We start from the raw sequence: 21,999 nt of genomic DNA on the forward strand, positions 1-21,999 counted from the left end.
TAACACATTATCACTTGTTTCATTATTTGACTATCAGTCAAGTAAGCACCTAGCAAGAAAAGTAACTCAAGAGATTTTCAAATACCTTTTTTTTTAAATAAGATTTACTAAGTAATCATAAAAAGCCATTTTTTGATTAAAAAAACCTTGAATTTTCACTCGTGCACTTAAAAGTATCAAGATACCTATGCACACACATTCTTGCCAGAATTACCTGCACTGACCCAGAAGACAAAGTACGTCACAGCTGAGTGCTCTTCAAATCTTCAGTTCTCTTTTGCATGCCAACAATGCTGTGTGGGTTTTGAAGACCTTATTTATCTTAACAAAGAGGGCTTTGTACCAGGTTAAGCTGTATTACACTGTGGTGTGGCCTTTGCACCATCAGCACGCTGTCTAGTGTGTGGTCTTACCATCACCTAGATCCCTTTTAGATTTCCCCTTGCTGCTGTAGGTTTCATGACTTAAGCATACAGACCCACACATCCCTTTCATACTTCATGCATGTCAATGCAATATCTCACCTGTAGACCTCTACAACGTCTAGATCCCTTTTGGATTTCCCCTTGCTGCTGTAGGTTTCATGACTTAAGCATACACAGACACACACATCCCTTTCATACTCCATGCATGTCAGTGCAATATCTCACCTGTAGACCTCTACAACATCTCAAATGCACAGGTTTATGAAAAAAAATAAAAACCCCACGCACCACCAAAAACCCAAAACCCAAATATGCTGTCTATGTCTTTGCCTTATCCAAGAAGTGAAGACAGCAGGAAATTATGAGAATCATAGAACATAAGATAATTAGTCTGCTTCAGTCTGAAAAACTCTGTTCCCAAACAAGTAACTAACCAGAAAAAAAGAGGAGACAATATCCAAAGGCCCCGAAACAGCAGACTTCTGTCAGACAAGCATGCTTTTTTGTTTCCTTGACAAAACTAATAGGGTCACAACACAAATGTTTTGAACAAGGAAGAGAGCCCTTTGAGTTTTTATGCATCCTAAAAAATCCTCAGAAAAGACACCAAAGAAAGCATACTTTAGTATTCACAGCAAATTAGTTCAAAACTTTCTATCCCAGAACAATAAATTAAGATCCATCTTTTATTTATCACTAGGAAATGAGTCAAATATGCAGTGGTATTCAGGATCATTGTGTCCAAAGGCAAGGGAACACAAATCCCACATGTTCAATAACATTTTCCACGGGCTTTTAATGTAAGGATCAAACTAGCCCATAATCACTAACAATCACCTTATGCCTGTAAATTAAGAACTACAGATTTTACCACGAAAATTCTATAGAAAATGATAATCAGTAGGAAAAACAAATGCAAAATATGATTGGTACATTCTGTAAGTCATTTAAATTTGTTTACCTGTGAAGTAAGTATTGGTGGGGAGAGTGGAACTAGCAAATCTGTAATATCCATTTCCTGGGAAGCGGATCCCTTTCATCACTTCTGTACTCAATGTAGCTAAAGATGCATCCATCCTTTCCACCTGGTAGATGGGAGAAGGTCCATTAAGTTCTTCAGGTTCATTCCAGCTTATCTTTACTGTTGTGCTGTTTATTCCTTCAACACGAGGAGCACTAAGTTTTCTTGGAGCTGTGCATTAAAAAAAAAAAACAAACAACATATAAATATTAAATATTATGTAGGTATTATTATTGCCCATAATATTTGGGAAAACATTTATTGCACATATTTTTTCTTTTTCTTTTTTTTTTTTTTTCCAAAACATCCTGCTTCAGCTTCTGATTATCTTTAAAAAACACAGCTATCCAAAAAAGCTGCACTTTAAATATCCAGGCAAAGAAAGATAAAATCCCTTAATCTTCAAAAACTTACTTCTAATTCCAACAGAAATACCTTGTTTATTCAGGCTTTACATAAATGTCTGTAGTGCTATATTTTTTTTCCCACAGTCTTTAATAATCTGAATAAACATTTTCATAAAAAGTCTGTTTGTATTCCTTGATCAGCCTCTCATGCCATACTCAATGTAAGCATGCATCCATATGACTTCCAACACTGGATTTGAGTGAACGACCAAGGGAGTATGTGAACAGTACATTAACTTTTGTTACATCTCAGAAGTAGGGTACATGACAATCTGATTCCTTCATTACTGAATTTATCAACAGGAGAACAACAGGCAAGAGTGAAGAGCTGTTTATCCACATAACTGAAGCTCCTATCAGGTTATGTAACATCATGGTGCGCACACAAGACCTTAATGTACATTCAGATATTAATTCAGCTCACGAAAATGATCCTTAGCAACTTTTCTCCACCAACATTGGTGCACAAAAAGCCTCCACAGAAGTTTGCTTCCATGAAGGTATCAGCGCAAGACAGTTCTATGTTATTAGAATGATCTTCCTACCATTAAAACCAAACCTCTGATATTCTTTTAAACATTTTGATAACATTGGTCACTCCCCAGCTGAATTATGATCAAATCTTATTTATTTCTTTCTAAAAATAGTGTTCAGTAAGCCACTGGAGGGCAGCATGACCTGTTTGGATAATGGCAAGATGGCCATAGAGATGAGAAGGAAATGGACCATGACTGAAACAATAAAAGATATCATCTGGAGAAGTACAAGAACACTCTATTACCTAAAGAATCTACATCCATCTTATCTTGCCTTTTTACCTTCCCCTTCTTTCCCTGATAAAGACTTAACAACAGAAGTGACATACAATGCCAACTCGTAAAAATTAGTTTTTCCCATAATGACACAGCAAAGAGCAAGAAATGTTTTTTGAGTACAATAAAAGCTGAATTAAAAATGCAGCTCTTCAAAATCTGACATAGCGCTTCACAGCACAGCGTTGTACATAGCATGAGCTCTTTAGAGAAGAAGAGATTGCTTCATTTAGAATGATGAACTAATAACATCCTCTTAAACATTTGTGCTTTTCCAAGATCGTTAATAGAATCTTTTTTCCTTTTTGCCTACAGCATGCTGCTTGCACTTTCTCCCTTCCCTCTCTCTCCCTTCCCTTCCCTTCTCTCTCCCTTCCCTTCCCTTCTTTCTCCCTTCCCTTCCCTTCTTTCTCCCTTCCCTTCCCTTCTTTCTCCCTTCCCTTCCCTTCCCTTCCCTTCCCTTCCCTTCTTTCTCCCTTCCCTTCCCTTCTTTCTCCCTTCCCTTCCCTTCCCTTCTTTCTCCCTTCCCTTCCCTTCCCTTCTTTCTCCCTTCCCTTCCCTTCTTTCTCCCTTCCCTTCCCTTCTTTCTCCCTTCCCTTCCCTTCTTTCTCCCTTCCCTTCCCTTCTTTCTCCCTTCCGTTCCTTTCCCTTCCTATTTGCACCTTCCCTCAAACTTGCTAAAGCTTGTTCTTAAAGAAAGCAGGGAGTTGGGGGACTAGGAAACTGCCAGTGACACTATCTGCTATAAATTCCTGCTTAGGCATCATTTATGATTTCACAATCTAATTAGTATCTCACACTAGGGTAGAAATTTACAATGTCAAAACTGAAGTAATGCAGTGTGAGGTCATAGGCTTTCCTGCATAAGTAGGGCACAGCACTAATGAATTGTGGTATTAATGTACAAGTTTAAATAGAAAACATGGCAAAACTTCACCTTTGAGGGAACAAGTGTACGTCAGTGTTTTAAGTGTGAACATAAGAGGTTGGGCCCTCCAGTTCAGATTCCTGATATGCTACAATTCCTTCTTTCTAAGCCACATAGAGACAACTAATGCTCATGACAACAACTGTATCTTCCTTTCAAGTCTACTATTAATAAACGGCAGTTACTTGGACCATAATTATGGCATCTCTGATATCCAAACCTGAAGCTTTTATGGGGCTTATGCAATTAACTACTTAAATGCATCGTAACACTTGCTTCTCTGACAGGGAAGTATTGATTTTTTAATCATTTTCCAGTCTCCTCTAGCACAAATAAATGTACTACAGTTACAGTTAATGCACTGTGTACACGCATTAAACACTGGCATGACACAATTTATTATTTGGTGATATATGGAACAGAAGCTTACATTATAGCAAGGATGCTACTTTCTGAAAGGGTAAGTATTTAAAATACAGTCTTGCTGATGCTTAAGAATTCTTGTGCATTAGAACAGTGGAAGACTGCACATAACAGCTACAGAACTTAAAGCATCACCAAATTCAAACAACCCACACAACAGAAAACCAAACTCTGCCTAGGAAAGGCAATACTGAAATCTGTAGCACTAGCTCAGCAGGACACTAAATGCTGAAATTAAAAACAGTCAAGACTAAAAGATACAGTATATATTTTCCTAAAGGTGTCACTGTGGTACCTGTAGCTACTTTCTGAAAGATAAATTGACTATAATATTACTTATTTAATTTTTTTTTAGTCACGTCCTCTTAAGACACATCTGTCAAAATAATGAGCATACTACATTTTAGTGGATCCAAAGTCACATTTTGTGTATTTTAATTATGCAGTTTTAATGTCTTGCTATATTATACATATTTAATATATTATAAAGCTAAAACAGTATTTAAAAGCCCATGATTGCTGCATGCCATTATGTAGCAGAGGCCACAAAAAAAGACCAATAAAGACAGATGGTCCATACAGCTTATGCTGAAGTCATATATCTAAATATAGAAGTTGCTACACAGGTCATAACAAATAAGCTTTTCCCATGTGTTTATGCACACACATGTACATAAAAATGAAGTTGGTAAGTAAAGAGCAGTTAATTTTGTTTTGTTTGAAATAATATCATTTTAGTTTTAGACTCAAAGACAGATGCCAGCATTTCACTCTGAACAGATGGTAATTCCATCTAATAGTGCATCTCTGTATTAGTAAGGTCTGTTGTGTATACAAACAGTAATAAACACTAGGTAAGGATCAAAATAAATTTTAATTGTTGACATTAAATTCTGGCAGCCACAGTTCTAAGGATACAATACTCCTTTCTCAAGTCTGTCAGGTTTACTACTACGACCGCTAAAGCTTTTCCCTCCTCTGCCAGACCCTAGTCCCAGGAATAACATATTTACACTGTGGCTACATTTAACGGGCTTAGATGTTTGAATAACTACTGCTCGGCATACTGTTGGTAGATATTTGTGTGCCCTTCCACAGAAGCCTTGAATTCACCAATCAGAATAGTTCTGGAAAGTAATAAAACACTCTGTAGTTTTTAATTACTGTTCAGTTGATTTCAAAGCAGAAACATTCAGCAAGTTAGAGAACAAAGATCTAGAGAAAATATCTTTGGTTTCATCCTGGAGTTTATACCTTGCAGGTAAAATTACTGCTACTACAGCACCTTAATACTGACCATCCATTTTGTTTTTGTGACAAGTTATTAGTCCAGAGGAACCTAATATTACCTTAGCATTTCTGGCATGATCTTTTTATTCTCTGCACTTCATGACAGTTAGAAAACATAAATATCATTTTTTTTAGAAGATTCCTTAGAGTCCATTTTGGACTCTCCTCCAAAAAACAAAAAAGAATAAAAGCCAGCCACAATGGACACCAATAGAAAATTTCATAACAGGGATGTGTTACAATGATATTTCTTTAAAAATAGATGTAATACACAGTATTCTTTTTTTAAAAATCATGAAAAATATATTGCTTCCACCATATGGGACAACCAACGACTCACCAACCGATTTAAGATGCAGCATATTGAGCTGACCATATGTTACAGTGCTGTTGAATGGCTGAGTGATTCATGCCCGTCACATTCTAGTATATCAATTAAAGCTCCTTGAAGTCTGCATGATTTGTGTCTCTGTTATTAAACCCTGCTAATTCATCCCACTTACACATCTGTTATAAATCTCTAGGAGTGCTGCATGATTCATGGCAATCTGTGAGCATGGTACAGCAAATTCTTCTCCTTGTAATTAACAGTAAATTGTTTTACTGCCATGCAATGAATTTTTCAGTTATATTGCAAATGAACTCCTAAATGCATGGTTCTTTCCTAAGGACTGACTTATATTATTAGGCAATTAAAAACTATTGCTTTGAACCAAAAGCTTTTAATCAACAGGAATGCAACTTAAACATAGCTTTTAAACCTTGCCAGTTTGACACTGAGGAGAAAAGAACAAACTGAGCTCTTTTCTCAAGTAAAATAGGTGGTTGGTAGGGTAGAAGAAACAAGGAACTGTTGAGTCCCTAACTTCCTCATACTCAAAGAGCAGTCCAACTACATTTTGTGCACTTGACAAGGCAAGTTTGAACAGATACTATCTATTTCAGAAGTTACTTAAGGCATCTGTTATTAAGAAATTTCTCTGATTACTTTACACTTTTCTAATCATAAAACAGTGTCTTTAGTCTCGAAATAAATAATTGGATACTTAGCCAAGCTGAATCATCAGAGGATTCCAATGCTGCTCAAGTGTTCTTGTCAAAGGTGAAGCAAATTCATTTCAGCTTTGCCTCTGCAGCTTTCTGAAGAGGCTTTGATTTTTTTTTCCCTGCTACATTCTTGGCAGCAGCCTCAAATTCATGAGTCCATACATCAAGTCAGTAGTTGAACAACAAATGAAATTAAATTCAAAGAAGGGAAACTAATTGAAGGACAGCAACAAAAGTGTTTGGTAATGTGCTTTTTAATATGGCATGCCACATTTGCATGATAATTTTTCCTTTTTAGCATGGAGTAGAAAGTGACTAGCTTAATGAGGGATTATTCAAGACAGGAACGAACAAAATGCATTCATAACTAAGAACAAAGATTGTATTATGAAACGGAAACAGGCAACTGCCGAGAAGTAACTGGATGATTGGTTTATGCATTATGAATAAAAAGGTAGAAAAATATTTATATTAGTATTCACTAATGACTATATATACAAGATTGTTGTAATTAAAATTATAAATTAACATATTAAGAGTGCTTGTTTAATCACTTTGGGTCCTATTCACGATGAAGAGACTTATGTACATGCATGCAAAACAATCTCCGTTTTCAGGCCAGCAGCAAATGGCCCTCATATTTGCCTTCTTTAACACAAGGAAATATATTTGTCTTATTACCTATTTAATGGCTATCTGTAGTTTCATAATTGAGGCACAGCATTTCATGGAAAAGCAGTCTATGACATGCATAAGCAACTGCTGTATTGCCATGACAAATGGGTTGATGCTTTTGAAAAGATCTTGCATCGGACCTTATTCATGAATGGTAGAAATGGACAAATCACACAGATTGAAAGGGCGATCAGAAAGAAAATGACATCAAGGAGTGTAAGACAGCCCAGAAAGCCCATCAGCATCATTAGCCCAGCAAACCCAGAGGCAACTCCAAAGCCACTGACACAACTACTGAAGAAATCTGCCAGGAAGCCAGATGCAGCTGGTGCTGGAAGAATATCTTCTACAAATTAGCTTCTGAACCCTGTAATTGCCATCAAAAGCAAAGGATCAGGAATAAAGTGTGCTAGGGTAAGTGGCAGCAGCCACAAAGTCATACTTTGGTGCATCTTGAAAAATGCTTTTTAAATGAACTTCTTAAAAAAAAATACTAAGAAGGGCAAAGGAAAGACGAATTTAATTACAAGAAATAAGCTCAGTCACACAGTAGTTAATGAAACATAGCTGTATAGATTGTTTAAGGCACCCTTTGACTATCTGATTGGAGAGGGACAGCATAAACAATTGCACTAGTCCCAGCACCTACATGGCCAGTTCCATCCTGATGAAATGTCAGAAATTGCTAGGCATAAAAGGCATTTCTCTGCCTGTCTGAAACATTTGGAAAACATAAGCTTTTTTCCCCCTTGCTAGATGCTGCAAAGAATAATGCAAGCAAGTCACATCATCAAAACAAAATCACTTTTAAGGGTTCATGTCTTTCACTGGTATCAGCTAGGTTAGTTTTGTAGATTTCAAGGTACCAACTCAGAATCCTACACAAGATAAAACCACAGATGAAGAAGTGCTTTTGAAAAAAGCATAGCCTAAGATCTAGTAAGAACAACAGGTTCAATGCCATTCTCAGAAATAAACAGCAATTTGAACTCATCAGAACCTGGAGAAAGGAGTGAAGTAAAATAGGGCTCTAGATGTTAACAAGAAAAAACGTGTAATTACTGTCCAGCATTGCTTTCGGCTATATACATGCAGTTCCACTTGATGATCTTGGGGTAGCAAAGCAAAAAAATGAAGCTCAATATGGATTCCAAATTTTCAAATTATTATAAATGAGGTTTTTTTCCTCATCCATCATCCAAAGGTTTCAATAGCACGTGCCCAATATTGCAGTGCATGAAACGTATCTGAAATACCACAAGGCTTTTGGAGTGCACATCTGCTTAACTTACTGCTTAAAAGACCAATCAAAAAAGAATGAAACATTAATTCTATGAGTCCTTAACATACAACTATTTCTGCATTTTTTATCTAATTATATCAACTTGAGATTCCCTTTTTGTATTGAGATTCCCTTTCTGTCCAGCTACCTTCTCTCTGATTAACAAAGACAAGTTAATTCTCTTCTTCCATCACCTTGACACGCTTCCTTTGATCTCTCGTTTCAATACTGCATCACCACATAATATTGACCTTCCAACACTCTGTACCTCTGTTGGAGCTGCTCACACACCAGGCATACCTGTGCAATTCTTTTATTTTACAGATATTCTTCTTCCTGATTTGAGATACATTTTTGATAGCCTCCACTCAGCTTTTATAAAAACTAACTTGACTCTTAATAATTTTGTTTTGCTGTTTCCTTCCTCTCTCTCCCCTGACATTCTTCTGACTTGCCTTCTTTTCTCATTATTTACAAATATTGTACATGTATCTATTGCTGAGGAGGAGATTTTTCACCCATCTGACAGACTCAAAGACATATGGATGATTTTAGTTTTCCTTCAGTCTCCTTCTGCAAAACTACTCCTGGTGTGTCCCTGGCATGGATGCCTACACTGAACCAGGTTGGAAGAGACCTACTCAATGTGTTTGCTATCTGGTTTAAGTTATACTACAAACGTTTTCTCACTGAAAGATCAGTAGACTGTTTCTGGTGCTTCTACCCCATCCCACTCAGGTCTTTCTCCTAAATTCTGACCCTCTTTTTATCTTTTTTTCCTTTCTCCCCACCTTTTTTTTTAAATTCTCCCTCAAATCCTTTTTCTTTTCTTCCTCAGCATCTTTGTTGCTAATGATTTCACATCTTTGTTTTTACTTGCTCTGTTACTGTGCCAGTTTGAAGCTAGCTAGAATGTTTAGGTGAGAAGAACTAGATTACAGGCTGTGAAAGGGAAACTATTGTGATGTCTACTTCACTCAGACGCTTGCTGAGATGTGTAAGAACAAGAGTATAAACATAAATAAGGCATTCAGGCACTGCCTGGGCTTTGAGCTGCATTTCTCTCTAACCTCACCTTCTATACCTGATTAACCCCCTTGCTTCCTAACTCCCCTGGCCAACCCTCCATTCTCCCTTGGGCACAAGGCAATGTCTGGGGTAAGGCAGAGGGGTGGGAGAAGGTGGAAGGGTGGTTGGGAGCCCCTCCTGGGGACTCAGATTTCTGGGAGGGCTGCTGTGTTTCTGTACTACCTTTCACCTTGTATACTTCTGTATATAGATGTAGATATTGTAAATATCTGCTTGTATATTGTGCTAAACTGTAATTATAAGCTTCATTCAAATTTCCAGAGCCATCTGAGTCTAGTCTGGATTATTTCCAAAACGTGGGGGGGTGAGGAACACCCAAACCACCACAGTTACATTATATAAACATGTTGCCAGGAAACAAAAACCCAGTGATGAAGTTTTTTAAGTATGGGGATTTTACACTAATATTCAAATTAACCTAATGGCTGTGAACAAAGCTTCAAAACTACTTGAGAATTCTCATGACAAATTTTAGAAGGCATTAGCAAGTTTCAAATGAAGACAGTTGAACATGCCAAAAATCACAGTCATCAAGGTATCCATTGATTTAAATGTTCCCTGTGATAAATGACTACACTCCACACACTGGAGGAGTGGAGATGGCTTTTGGTTACCCTCAGGATCAGAGGAGAAGAATTAGTCTAATTTAGTATAATCTCTAGCCCAACTTGGAACACAACTCAAAGCTCTTGGAATTGTATTACAATGCAAGACAACCATCATGTTGGACCACATTTCAGCTGAGACTTCCTTCAAAAAGCTCCCTTTGCCAGGGTATGGAGTGGGGCTGGCATCTAGCCAGGGAGGCTGTCTCTGTGCCAGAGAGGCATTCCTTCACGAAACACAACTCCCCAACAGCCCTAGAAAGGCAATTTTAATTTCATTTTGCACTATTCACTGCCACAGAAGGATATTAATGGACTAAGACATGACCATCCATTTTTACAAATGACAAGGACTGGTTCCTCTAACTTTGTTTGGAGTTTCAGCTCACTTTGCTCTAAAAGCCATCATACAAGTCATGTTTCTCTGAAAACCCAGATTTACTGAACTTCACAAAGTGGACCATGCATACACACAAACTGTCTGGAGATTATTCAACAATTCTCTCTAGGAACTGCAAATGTGAATGTCAGGATATAACATTACATGAAAAATTTAAGTACCTTACTCTGTTTGTAAAGTTTGTCAACGTTTGAGACATTGCCAACACAGGACTGACTCTTTGCTTTCAAGGCTTGCAACTGTAAGCAGGAAAAGGCTATGCTGCAAATGAACTAATAAATAGAGATGTGCCTATTACTCTATTTTGTATTCTCCTGTCCTCTCTAATGTGATAGGTCTCTAAGTATTAAGACAACCAGGGAGGAGATGGTCATAAACAAGCTGTCAAGCATAACTAAGCTATTGTTTCTGAATCTTTTAATAAATGTATAAATGCAAAGTTGGATCATTTGTAGTAATAAAGTGTTCTGTTTAAGCCAGATTTGTTTCCATGGTTATCAGCACAGACTGGAATGCTGGTCCTTGCACAGCTGTGTAGTATGGGATAAAGTCATACTCATACAAGTAGGAAGCTCTGTAGATGGCAAGCTTGAGGTCAGCAGTATATGGAAACAATAAATTTTGGAATCAGCAATTCAGCGAGAGAGAAATCTGACAGATCAATCTCTGCCCACTGAAACACAAAGTCCTGGGCTGCAGCAAGAGCAGTGTGGGCAGCAGGGAAGGGAAGGAGATTCTGCCCCTTTGCTCTGCCCTCCTCAGACCCCACCTGGAGTACTGTGTGCAGTTCTGGAGCCCCCAACACAAGAAGGACATGGAACTGTTGGAGCAAGTCCAAAGGAGGGTCACAAAGATGCTCAGAGGGCTGCAGCAGCTCTGCTATGAGAACAGGCTACAAGAGTTGGGGTTCTTCAGCCTGTAGGTGAGAAGGCTTTGAGGAGACCTTATAGTGGCCTTCCAGTACCTGAAGGGGGCCTATAGGAAGGCTGGGGAGGGACTATTGACAAGGTCTTTTTAATACAAGATGAGCAGTAATGGGTTAAAACTGGCAGAGGAGAGATTCCAACTAGGTATTAGGAAAGGGTTCTTTGCAGTGAGGGTGGTGAGAGACTGGCACAGGTTGCCCAGGGAGGCTGTGGATGCTCCCTTCCTGGAGGTGTTCAAGGCCAGGTTGGATGAGGCCTTGAGCGACCTGTTCTAGTGGGAGGTGTCCCTGCCTGTGGCAGGGCATTGGAACTGGATGATCCTTGAGATCCCTTCCAACCTAAACTGTTCTATGATTCTATTTGGTGAATCAAGGAACAATTAATCTGTTTTCCACTTCAGAAAAAATGGAAATCTAAGTAAACACACAGATGAAGAACAGAGAATAGAACATAGGTAATATCCAAACACCTTACATTTCACTTTGGTTCATGTATATAAGGTTTCTTGATTACTGTTTCTGGGCAACTTCTCATTCCCTGTCTGCAAACTCATGTATCTCTGCATTCATTATGCAGAGGAGCTTTGATGGAATTCAGGCAACCCAAATACGGCCCAGGGAGCCTTGGAAAACATTCTGCACAGCAGAAAATTTCAGATTTTTTCCTATGGGAGACCAAATTACACAAGAGAAGTAATTTCAAACACCATCATCACAAAAGAGAGAGGACAACACCACTAATTGCTAAATTAAGTAAAACTAATACTGAGAGAGTAATTAATGTGTTTCAAATGCCTATACAAAAGCAAACTGCAATGTTAAGCAGTCAGCTCTCTGCAGGTGACCACCAGGGTGTCACGATGCATGGGGTCTGAGTTTATAGTATTAAAGAGCTGTACTGACTTCCTCCTTCCATGAAGAAAGAGATGAAACTGATTTTCCTAACAATTTCTCTCTTAAAGCCCTCTTGATCTTCTGATGTCTAAGAAGTGAGTTCTTTCCAGCCTTTCCTTCAAAGTAAATACAGGCTTTTTTTCTCCTCTGTTCTGTTCTCATGCTTATTTTCCCCTAAATTTGTAGAAAATTAGTACCTTTGAAACTCAGGACATATGTGGTTGAAATCAACTCAAAATCTGAAAATCTATTAAGGTGCACTTTCTTAGACATTGTTTCCATAGGAAATTATGAGTAACACACAGAGAAAAATCTCATAAATCTCAGGGGCTAAACAAGCATTCTCAGCAGACCCTTAGCATGCATTTTGCTTCTAAGTCAGGCACGCTATGTACATACAATAAACATACAACTCTTCCTTCATGGGTTAAGCAAAGTGTTGGCACTGCATGTGTATTTTCCATGCTGTCACGCAAACACAACTGCAGAAATGCAACAACAGATTAACAATGTCTTAGCATCAGAGATGAATGAGTGGATTCAGCCACATTTACCATTTAAATAAATGGAAACAAAAATAGACATATCCATAGCTTGCAACTGAGACAGCAATACACACATTCCACTGCCATAATAGCATACTTTAAACCTTCACTGAAAACACTTTGGTTTTCATCTATCAAGATAAACAAAGAATAATTAAGGAAGTCACTTTGTATTAACACAACACCTTCTCCTGTCACTGTACATCAAGCTGTGATCATCCTAATGGTATTCATTAGTGACCTGTGTGGCAGATTTGCACTTTGATACAGACTGTTTCCTTACCAGCTACCAAGGTTTGCCCCATGCCTGGCTCACTGGTTACACAGCCAATTTGATTGCAGAGAGTAACGGTAAAGTTGTATGTCCTGTAAGGTCTTAATCCTGTCACTATATAGGATAGCTCATGAGCCTCAGCTATATGCAAAACCTGCAAAGCAAACAGATTGGAAAATGACAGTTGGTTAATAGTATTTTCATTCCTATTAATTGATGACACATTCCCTAATAAGAACTTGTCTCTGAATTTGCAGAGTCCTTCATTTAGATGTGGAAAACCCTGCAAAGACCAAGGTAGAAGACTATTTTGGAGAATCCAAACAAGCTAGGATTTAGGTGATAATACTTCCCATCACACTGTTTTATGAGGTAATAAGCCAGTTCCTGAGTGGATAAATGAGGAAACAAAATTATTGCCTCATAAAACTGTGTGGTGGTGCAGTTATCACTACAAACAGTGCAGCCACAAACCAGATGACGAAGATGACACTATTAAGTGGTGAAATCTGACCACCACTGAATGAGTGACACGATGAGCAGGCATTAGGAGGGAAGGGAATAACTGATATATACAGACATTTGAAACTCTTTTACTTGATTTTAGCCTATCAGAGAAAGAAGAACTGAATAAGCTGTTGTATTTTAGATAACTTCATTATCAGAAGTTTACATAGGTGAAAAATCTCACAAATCTGCTCCATCAGACCCAGGAGTAATAGCAGCCCCACATAATAGACAAATAAACTGAAGCCCATCTGTGATTCCACTAACAGCAACAACAAAAAAATCAGCTCTGAAACAAGAAGTACAATATCATCCCACACACTCATTACCCATCATGTTTCTTTGCTCATTCCTAAGCTTGCAGCATACATCTACTGCCATGCTATTTGCTCACCAAACCCAGCCACTCCAGTATTGCAAACCCATATATTTAGAGTTGGGTTTCTGCTCTTTTAGCTTTCCCTACTTCAAAGGCTTGTTCATTACCCATAAGGCCAGACAGGTACTTTCTAACTGAAAATGTAGATTCCTGCAAAACAAGATGGCTTTAAGCATATCAGCAAATAGAGCGATAATACAGAATCAGAACACGCTTAGATCGAGGCAATGTAAATACTGTTGCTCATCGCTCCTCATTTTGAATCTCACCCACTAAGGAAAACAAGTCAGCTCAGGAATCCAACTTAAAAGCAGCATATAACACTACAGATTGCTCAAGAAGAAGTTAGATTAACGCTATGAGAGGGAAGAGTTGGTACGTGTTTTGATCAGGAGTTACAACAGGCTGATAATCCCTGGGTTATTAGAGATAAGAAACAAGGCTTGCAAGTATGTGCATGAGCAATAGGGAAAGATAGTATGTAACAGATTCCAAACTAGAGGAGGAGCTCCCTTCTCCTTTGTTCCACCTTCTGGGAAGTCCTGGCCATACATCATGGATTTCTGAACCCATCTATACCGAGAGCCTAGGTAGTGCTAGGTTGGAGCAGCACCAGTCTTGGCACCAGGACAGTGTGGTTCCTGGTGAGGATGCCTACCTTAAGAAGTTAAGTGCCTGCCAGCTCTGCAATCTACACATTTTAGGAATTTTGCCAGTCAGTTGGATAGGAGATGTTCAAGAAAAGATTGGATGAGGCACTCAGTGCCATGGTCTAGTTGACTGGATAGGGCTGGGTGATAGGTTGGACTGGATGATCTTGGAGGTCTCTTCCAATGTGGTTGATTCTATAGTTCTGATTCCTTGTCATACACCCTTCTCTCTATGATTTTAGTATTTGAGCTATAATGAAGTGTTGAAACCATATCCAGAGGGGGGTACCCACATGTGAGAGCATTCCCTGGCCCCAAAGAACTCACTGGAACACTTATACAGAAAAGCAGGGAAACAATTCATCACTACATCAAGAAGGACATCAAGCTATCAATTTTACTAATACCAATTAGGAAAAACTTAATATAACTAAGATTAATACCTGAGAAAATGGTGGCAAGAGCCTTTGTTCAGTTATCAAACTGATGCTGTATCCCATCACTTCCCCTCTTGCTAAATTATCTTCAGGTTTTTCCCATGACACGTTAAGGGAATATGGTGAAAGAGGGAATACTGAGGGAGATGGCATAAACACTGGGGCTGAAATAAAACAAATATGATAACATTCATTTTAAAAAGTGAGCCATGTGTAATGCAAGCTTTCCCATTGTACTTGTATAACATCCATTTCAGACAGCTTTCTCTTTCTTTGTAAATCTTATTTTCAATTCTAAATGGAATTTCCATATTATTTTTATTGTACATAAAAAGTACATCACCAATCATTTTCCTGTGTTATACTCTGGCCGTGAATGTGGAACAAAGCTCTGCAAAGAAATACTAATCAACACTGAAGTCCTAACCCCTGTAGCAGGTAGGAAAGTACATACAAATGAAAAGTCCTCAAGAAAAAAAACTTCCTGCAACCTGGGAAAAAACTGATAAAAGCAAAAAATGTTCAATACTTCAGCATCTTAAAAGCAATTTTGTTTGCTAGGCCAGTTTGAAATTAACATGTCTCTCACTTCTCACAAAAACAGTTCCCTTGACTTCTATAGTAAATCTGTAAAAGGATTGTTTGCACTGCAGTTAAATCCCCACCTGATTACTCTGTAATAATAGGATACCAACTCACAGCACTTCTGCTATGTACAAACAACACTGCACTAATGGACCACTTCCCAAATACAATTTAACACTTTTATAACATATAGCATTTAAGAACAGATAAGCACAAAGACTCATTTTGAAAAGGGAATTAGTTTAGTCTGCTGTTGTTGCAGGAGCAAATGTCTGAGGACCTAATTTTGAAACTAACAGCAAACAAACGCATCAGTGATGTAACCGAGGTGTTTAGTTATAGAATATAGGCTCTGTAAGAATCAAACACTTGGATTTCCAATGAAAGCATTGAAATAAATAGCTATTATCCCAAATAATGTATCAAGTGGCAAGTACTTCTGAGAATATGAACAGAAGGTTCAGAGTAAGAGTCATTGTGAATGGGTTAAACTTCTAGAAAAACAACAAACATATTATGACACTTGGACTCTTCTTAAAAAAGCAAAGCCCCAGTTCAGGAACACTCATTAGAACATCCTTCCTGAATAGATGTACCTTCTTGGAGCACACTCCTGATTCACACCAAGTGTTAATAACATTTGTGACAAACCCAGTCTTTTTAACATGTTTTTACCCTTTAAAGAACAACTGGGGAAACAGTGAAGAGTGCCAACATTTTTTACCCTGTAAAGAACTGGGGAAACAGTGAAGAGTTCCAACATTTTTTACCCTGTAAAGAACAACTGGGGACACAGTGAAGAGTTCCAACATTTTTTACCCTTTAAAGAACAACTGGGGAAACAGTGAAGAGTTCCAACATTTTTTACCCTGTAAAGAACAACTGGGGAAACAGTGAAGAGTTCCAACATTTTTTACCCTGTAAAGAACAACTGGGGAAACAGTGAAGAGTTCCAACATTTTTTACCCTGTAAAGAATAACTGGGGACACAGTGAAGAGTTCCAACATTTTTTACCCTGTAAAGAACAACTGGGGAAACAGTGAAGAGTTCCAGCATTGCTTGAGAGATTTTGCAATCCTGTACTTTTGAAATTTCACTGTTATTGACTGGAATTGTTTTCACCAATATGATGTGAAGATTATGTTTTTGCTCAATGTGCTAAGTTCTGAAGTAATCTGACCTAACTTTACTTTAAAAAAAATAAATAAAAGGAGCATTTATCCCTACTTGAAGCATCACTAGACACACTCTAATGAAGAAAAAAAGAAGTTAGGAATACATTTCTAAGCTACTTTTGCTTTTCATTCGTATTGAACAAATTCAAAACAGTACCTACCAGCCTCTCTTGTTTTTCCTGATCTCCAGTCTGAAGATACACTACCTGCCATGTTTACTGCTAGCACATAAAACTCATACTCCGTGAATGGCTCCAGATCAGTAACTATGGTACTGGTCTGCGGTGCGGCCAGTGCGTTTTCATTAGGAGACTCCATAACTGGTTGAGGACTGAGCCATCCACTGCTTTGAAAAACACGAATTTCAGGAGGAAGAAAGTTGCCAGTTGATTTTATTTTTTTTCTCATGTAAATTTCATATCTTATAATTATGCCTAGAGAAGGAAAAAAAAAGAAGTCAGAAAAATTAGTGTATTTAAATATACTAAGGCTGGGGAGGGACTATTGACAAGATCTCGTAATGACAGGATGAGGGGTGATGGGTTTAAACTGGAAAAGGGGAGATTTAAGACAGATGTTAGAAATAAGTTCTTTATAGTGAGGGTGGTGAGACACTGGTATGGGTTGCCCAGGGAGGTTGTGAATGCTCACCCTTGGAGGTGTTCAAGGCCAGGCTGGATGAGGCCTTGAGCAACCTGTTCTAGTGGGAGGTGTCCCTGCCTATGGCAGGGGTTTGGAACTGGATGATCCCTGAGGTCCCTTCCAAGCTAAACCATTCTATGATCCTATGATGTTCTCAATACTCCACCCTTCTGCCTATACCTGTGTTAGTTTCTCCATTTCTAAAATGGGTAGAGTAATTGCTTGACTCACTGGCAGTAGGAGGAGAAAAGGACATAGCTTGTGTGATGTCATTAGCATCAGCCTAAACCATTCTATGATTTTATATGTGAGGCTGTATTCATACACAGAACTGTAGAGGTTGCGTGGCAGAAACAACCTCTCTCTCTTTGTCTTTGGGAAGACCAGGAAATCTAACTAGATATCCCAACAAATTTGACTAAGTATTGCTTAACTCAGCCTATGATGGCCATTAGGCTCATAGAACGGCTACAGAATAAACTGTGAAGAGTATATGCTACAGCAAACATCATGACCTGCAAGGTAGGAAGCGCCCTTATGAATATAAACAGGTATTCTTGTGTGGGCATTCCTCCTGTGGGCAAATGAGACATTCTAAGAGCAAGCTGAGCTTCCCATAAACAGATGAGGACACAAAATGTCCTCGCTCTGAAGCACAAGCATGCTTGCATATAAGTGCAAGTTCACAAAACCTACTGCACATCTATCAACAGATAAAGTGTTTACCAGTTAAATTGGTGGCATCACAAAAGCATCCTAGAACAGCTGTGTTCTTAGTTTCAAAAAACCTAAAATATTATTACCCAAGTTAGACCAGCAACTCTTGGCAATCGCCTAATCCCTAACAAAGTTACACTGGTAACAGAATTAGTTACCAAACATGACGGATGGTTTGAAAAACAGACTGCTCTGTTAATTCTTAGGTTGTTTTTCCATAACTGTTATCTGCTTATTTAGTCTTTGTCAGGCAGTATCACCACATCTGTCTGAACTGGGAGATCTGGCAAATTAAGAAAAAAATCAATTTTACTGTAAAGGTTTAATTATAAATGTGATTCCTGCTGCAACAGATGCCACGAAGGGCTAAATCCTGGACCCAACACAGTCGCAGTTGGAGTTCTGGACTCCAACAAAATAAAATATAGACTCTGAGGATATGTTTAATGGCAGACAGGCAAATTAAGACAGTGCTGACTACATTCTCTGTTTATGTTTCATGGTTTAACATTTTTGTCAGTGATATGGACAGAGAAATCGAGTGCACCCTCAGCAAGTTTGCAGATGGCACCAAGCTGTGTGACACAGTCGACTTGATAGAGGAAAAGGATCCATCCAGAGGGACTTGGACAGGCTGGAGAGATGTGCCCAGGCCAACCTCACGAAATTCAGCAAGGCCAAGTGTAAGGTCCTGCACACGGGTTGATGCAATTCCAAGCACAACTCCGGGATGGGTGGGGAATGTCTGAGAGCAGCCCTGAGGAAAACGACCTCAGGGTCTGGGGTGATGAAAAGCTCAACATGAGCCTGCAGTGTGAGTGCAGCCCAGACAGCAACCGTGTGCTGGGCTGCAGCAAAAGCAGTGTGGGCAGCAGGGCAAGGGAGGGGACTCTGCCCCTTTGCTCTGCTCTCCTCAAACCCCACCTGGAGTACTGTGTGCAGTTCTGGAGCCCCCAGCACAAGAAGAACATTGAATTGTTGGAAGGAGTTCAGAGAGCAAAGAAGACAATCAGAGGGCTGCAGCACCTCTGCTATGAGGACAGGCTATGAGAGTTGAGGCTCCACAGCCTGGAGAAGGCTTTGAGACCTTATAGTGGCCTTCCAGTATCTGAAGGGGGCCTACAGGAAGGCTGGCTATTGACAAAGTCTTATGATGACAGGACAAGGGGTAATGAGTTTAAACTGGCAGAGAGGAGATTCAAAGTAGATGTTAGGAAAGGGTTCTTTGCAGTAAGGGTGGTGAGACACTGGCACAGGTTGCCTAGGGTGGCTGTGGCTGCTCCCTCCCTGGAGGCGTTCAAGGGCTGGTTGGGTGAGGCCTTGAGTGACCTGTTCTACTGGGAAGTGTCCCTGAATATCATGGGGGCTTGGAACTCAATGACCTTTGAGGTCACTTCCATCCTAAACCATCTATGGTTCTGTGATATTGTAACCACATTTGAGAAAATGCAAAACCTTCAACTTACAAAATAATGACAATGTCCTACCATTTGGTTTCTCAGGTGGTGACCATTCCACGGCCAGTTCTGTAGAGCTTATGGTTTCTATCATTGGTGGATGTAGTCCTTCTGGAGGAGCTTGTGCAGTAATTACTGTTACTGGCTGGCTCTTTAAGCAGCCTCCACTAGTACAAGCTTGCACAGAAAAAACATACTTTGTAAATGGAATGAGGTTCCAAATAATTGCTGACGTTTTCAAACCTTCATACTGACCACAAGGCTGAAGATCAACCAATCCAGTACATGTCAAAATGTATTTCTCTATGGGCCCAGAATCATCAGAAGCATTTGTCCAGTAAAGTAAAACAGAGTGGTGACTAACAGGAAAGACAGGATTTAAATGCAAGCTTCCTGTAGGTGTTCCAGATTTTGTTCTGTAGGTCACTGAGGCACTCCTTGTAAAACCATGAACATTGCTGGCTTGGATGTAGTAGGAATAGAAGGTATACGGAGATAACATGGTATCAGTGAAAGTCTGAACACCTAAAACAAACAGGTGAGAAGTAAACAGTATTAGTAACACATGAAAAATAATCTTATTTTGCATGCTTACAATCTTTTCAGCCCTAATCCAAGACATAAGACATTTATGCCTGTAGGCATACTCTTCCTGAGATCACTGTGGACATTCAACCTTCTCTCCTCTCCTTTTCTTTCTGTCATCTTCCACTACACATTGGTCTAATTTTTTCCACTGAATCTCTCTTAGTTCCTGCTTTCATTGTCACCAAGATTAATACAGTTATCCTTATTGCTTTAAAATAATTATTTCAAATGTAAATCAGCATGGATTTTAGTAGATCAGATTTGGAAAAAACACCCTAACTGGTTTGTAAATTTTTACACCTCTGTTTTCAATTAATTTCACAGCATAAGATCAAAGAATTCATCGTTCTGTGATTTCACTTCCTCACTTCTAAAATGGTGCTTAATTTGTAGAGCATTTGATTTTGAATAAGTGAAAGAGAAGTGCAAATAATTATTTGCATTGATTAACTGGGGAGGTGGCTGACACCCCATTAGGCTGTGACGCCATCCAACAAGATCCAGACAGGCTGGAGAACTGGGTGAAGGCAAACCTTACCAAGTTCAGTAAGGACAAGTGCAAGGTCCTACACCTGGGGAGGAATAACAGCAGCCACCAGTACAGGTGAGGGGTTGCCCAGTTGGAGAGCAGCTCCACAGAGAAAGACCTTGGAGTCCTAGTAAAAAGCAAGGTCTCCATGGGACAGGAACGTGCCCTTGCAGCCAAGAGAGGAAGTGGTATCCTGGGGTGAAGCAAGGTGTGTCCAGCAGGTGTAGGGAGGAGCTTCTCCCCCTCTACTCTGCCCTGGTGAGACCACACCTGAAGTATTGTGTCCAGTTTTGGGCTCCCCAATTCAAGAGAGACAGGGATCTGCTGGAGAGAGTACAATGGAAAGCCACGAGGATGACTAGGGGACTTAAGCATCTCCCCTACAAAGAGAGGCTGAGAGACTTGGGGATGTTCAGTCTTGAGAAGACAGAGAGGGGAAACTCATCAATGTGTATAAACACATCCAAGGGGTGGGTGTCAAGTGGATAGGGTCAAGCTCTTTTTGGCAGTGTGCAGTAATAAGACATAGAAAGTCTCTTCTCGACATGAGGAGAAACTTCTTCACAGTGAGGGTGATGGAGCACTGAAACAGGCTGTCCAGGGGACTCATGCAATCTACTTCTCTGGAGACTTTTAAAACCTACCTGATGCATTCCTGTGCAGACTACTCTAGGTAATCCTGCTTTTTGGTAGGGAGGTCCCTTCCAACCTCTAACATTCTGTGATTGAAGAGGTATATACAAAACCTCTATTTACCTTCCTTACATTCTACTTTCCACAGCTTGTTCACAGCCATGACCATGAACAGCTCCTGGGTAGATTCCAGAAGCATTTACCATCTCAGTCAACACAGCACAACACGAATTTCCATGCAACCAAACCACCATACATTGATCTCCAGAAATTGTGAACCTTGAACAACATATTACATATCAGAGCATTGATACTCTTGATTTTTTTCAAAGCAAATGGAGAAAACACAGTTATTTTTAAGCTCTCTTTGCATGTCTGCATCAGCAAGCCAGCCCTGAGTACAACTAAGGGAAGTAGACCATAAAAGTCTGAGTATTGCCAGATAGTTAGCTCCTGACATTGAAGTGTAAAAGCAGCAGTCTCAGCAGAGTATTTGCTCACAGCAATTCAGCTATCACTCAGTGATCACACACTTAACACTGGAGACCAGCAATAAAGAGACTAAGTAATCTCATCTTCGTGCCTTTCAAGCCTGGGAACTTCAGACAAGATTGGAGAATGGTTGTGCCAGTGGAAGCAATGGATATTGTGACATCC

General features: G+C 39.4%; 1 protein-coding gene across 1 annotated transcript in view; it reads right to left on the reverse strand.

Moving 5' to 3' along the window:
- Nucleotides 1-21,999, reverse strand: part of USH2A (usherin) — a 411,816-nt gene that overhangs the window by 293,671 nt on the left and 96,146 nt on the right. Inside the window, exons 16-20 of the mRNA XM_064164511.1 lie at nt 19,623-20,117; nt 16,938-17,210; nt 15,022-15,179; nt 13,052-13,196; nt 1,387-1,617 (exon numbers count right to left, since the gene is read on the reverse strand). Of these exons, the coding sequence (XP_064020581.1) occupies nt 1,387-1,617; nt 13,052-13,196; nt 15,022-15,179; nt 16,938-17,210; nt 19,623-20,117 (1,302 nt within the window). The remainder of the gene's footprint in view (nt 1-1,386; nt 1,618-13,051; nt 13,197-15,021; nt 15,180-16,937; nt 17,211-19,622; nt 20,118-21,999) is intronic.

The sequence above is a fragment of the Pogoniulus pusillus genome, chromosome 25, assembly GCF_015220805.1.
Source record: "Pogoniulus pusillus isolate bPogPus1 chromosome 25, bPogPus1.pri, whole genome shotgun sequence".
NCBI classification, from domain to species: domain Eukaryota; kingdom Metazoa; phylum Chordata; class Aves; order Piciformes; family Lybiidae; genus Pogoniulus; species Pogoniulus pusillus.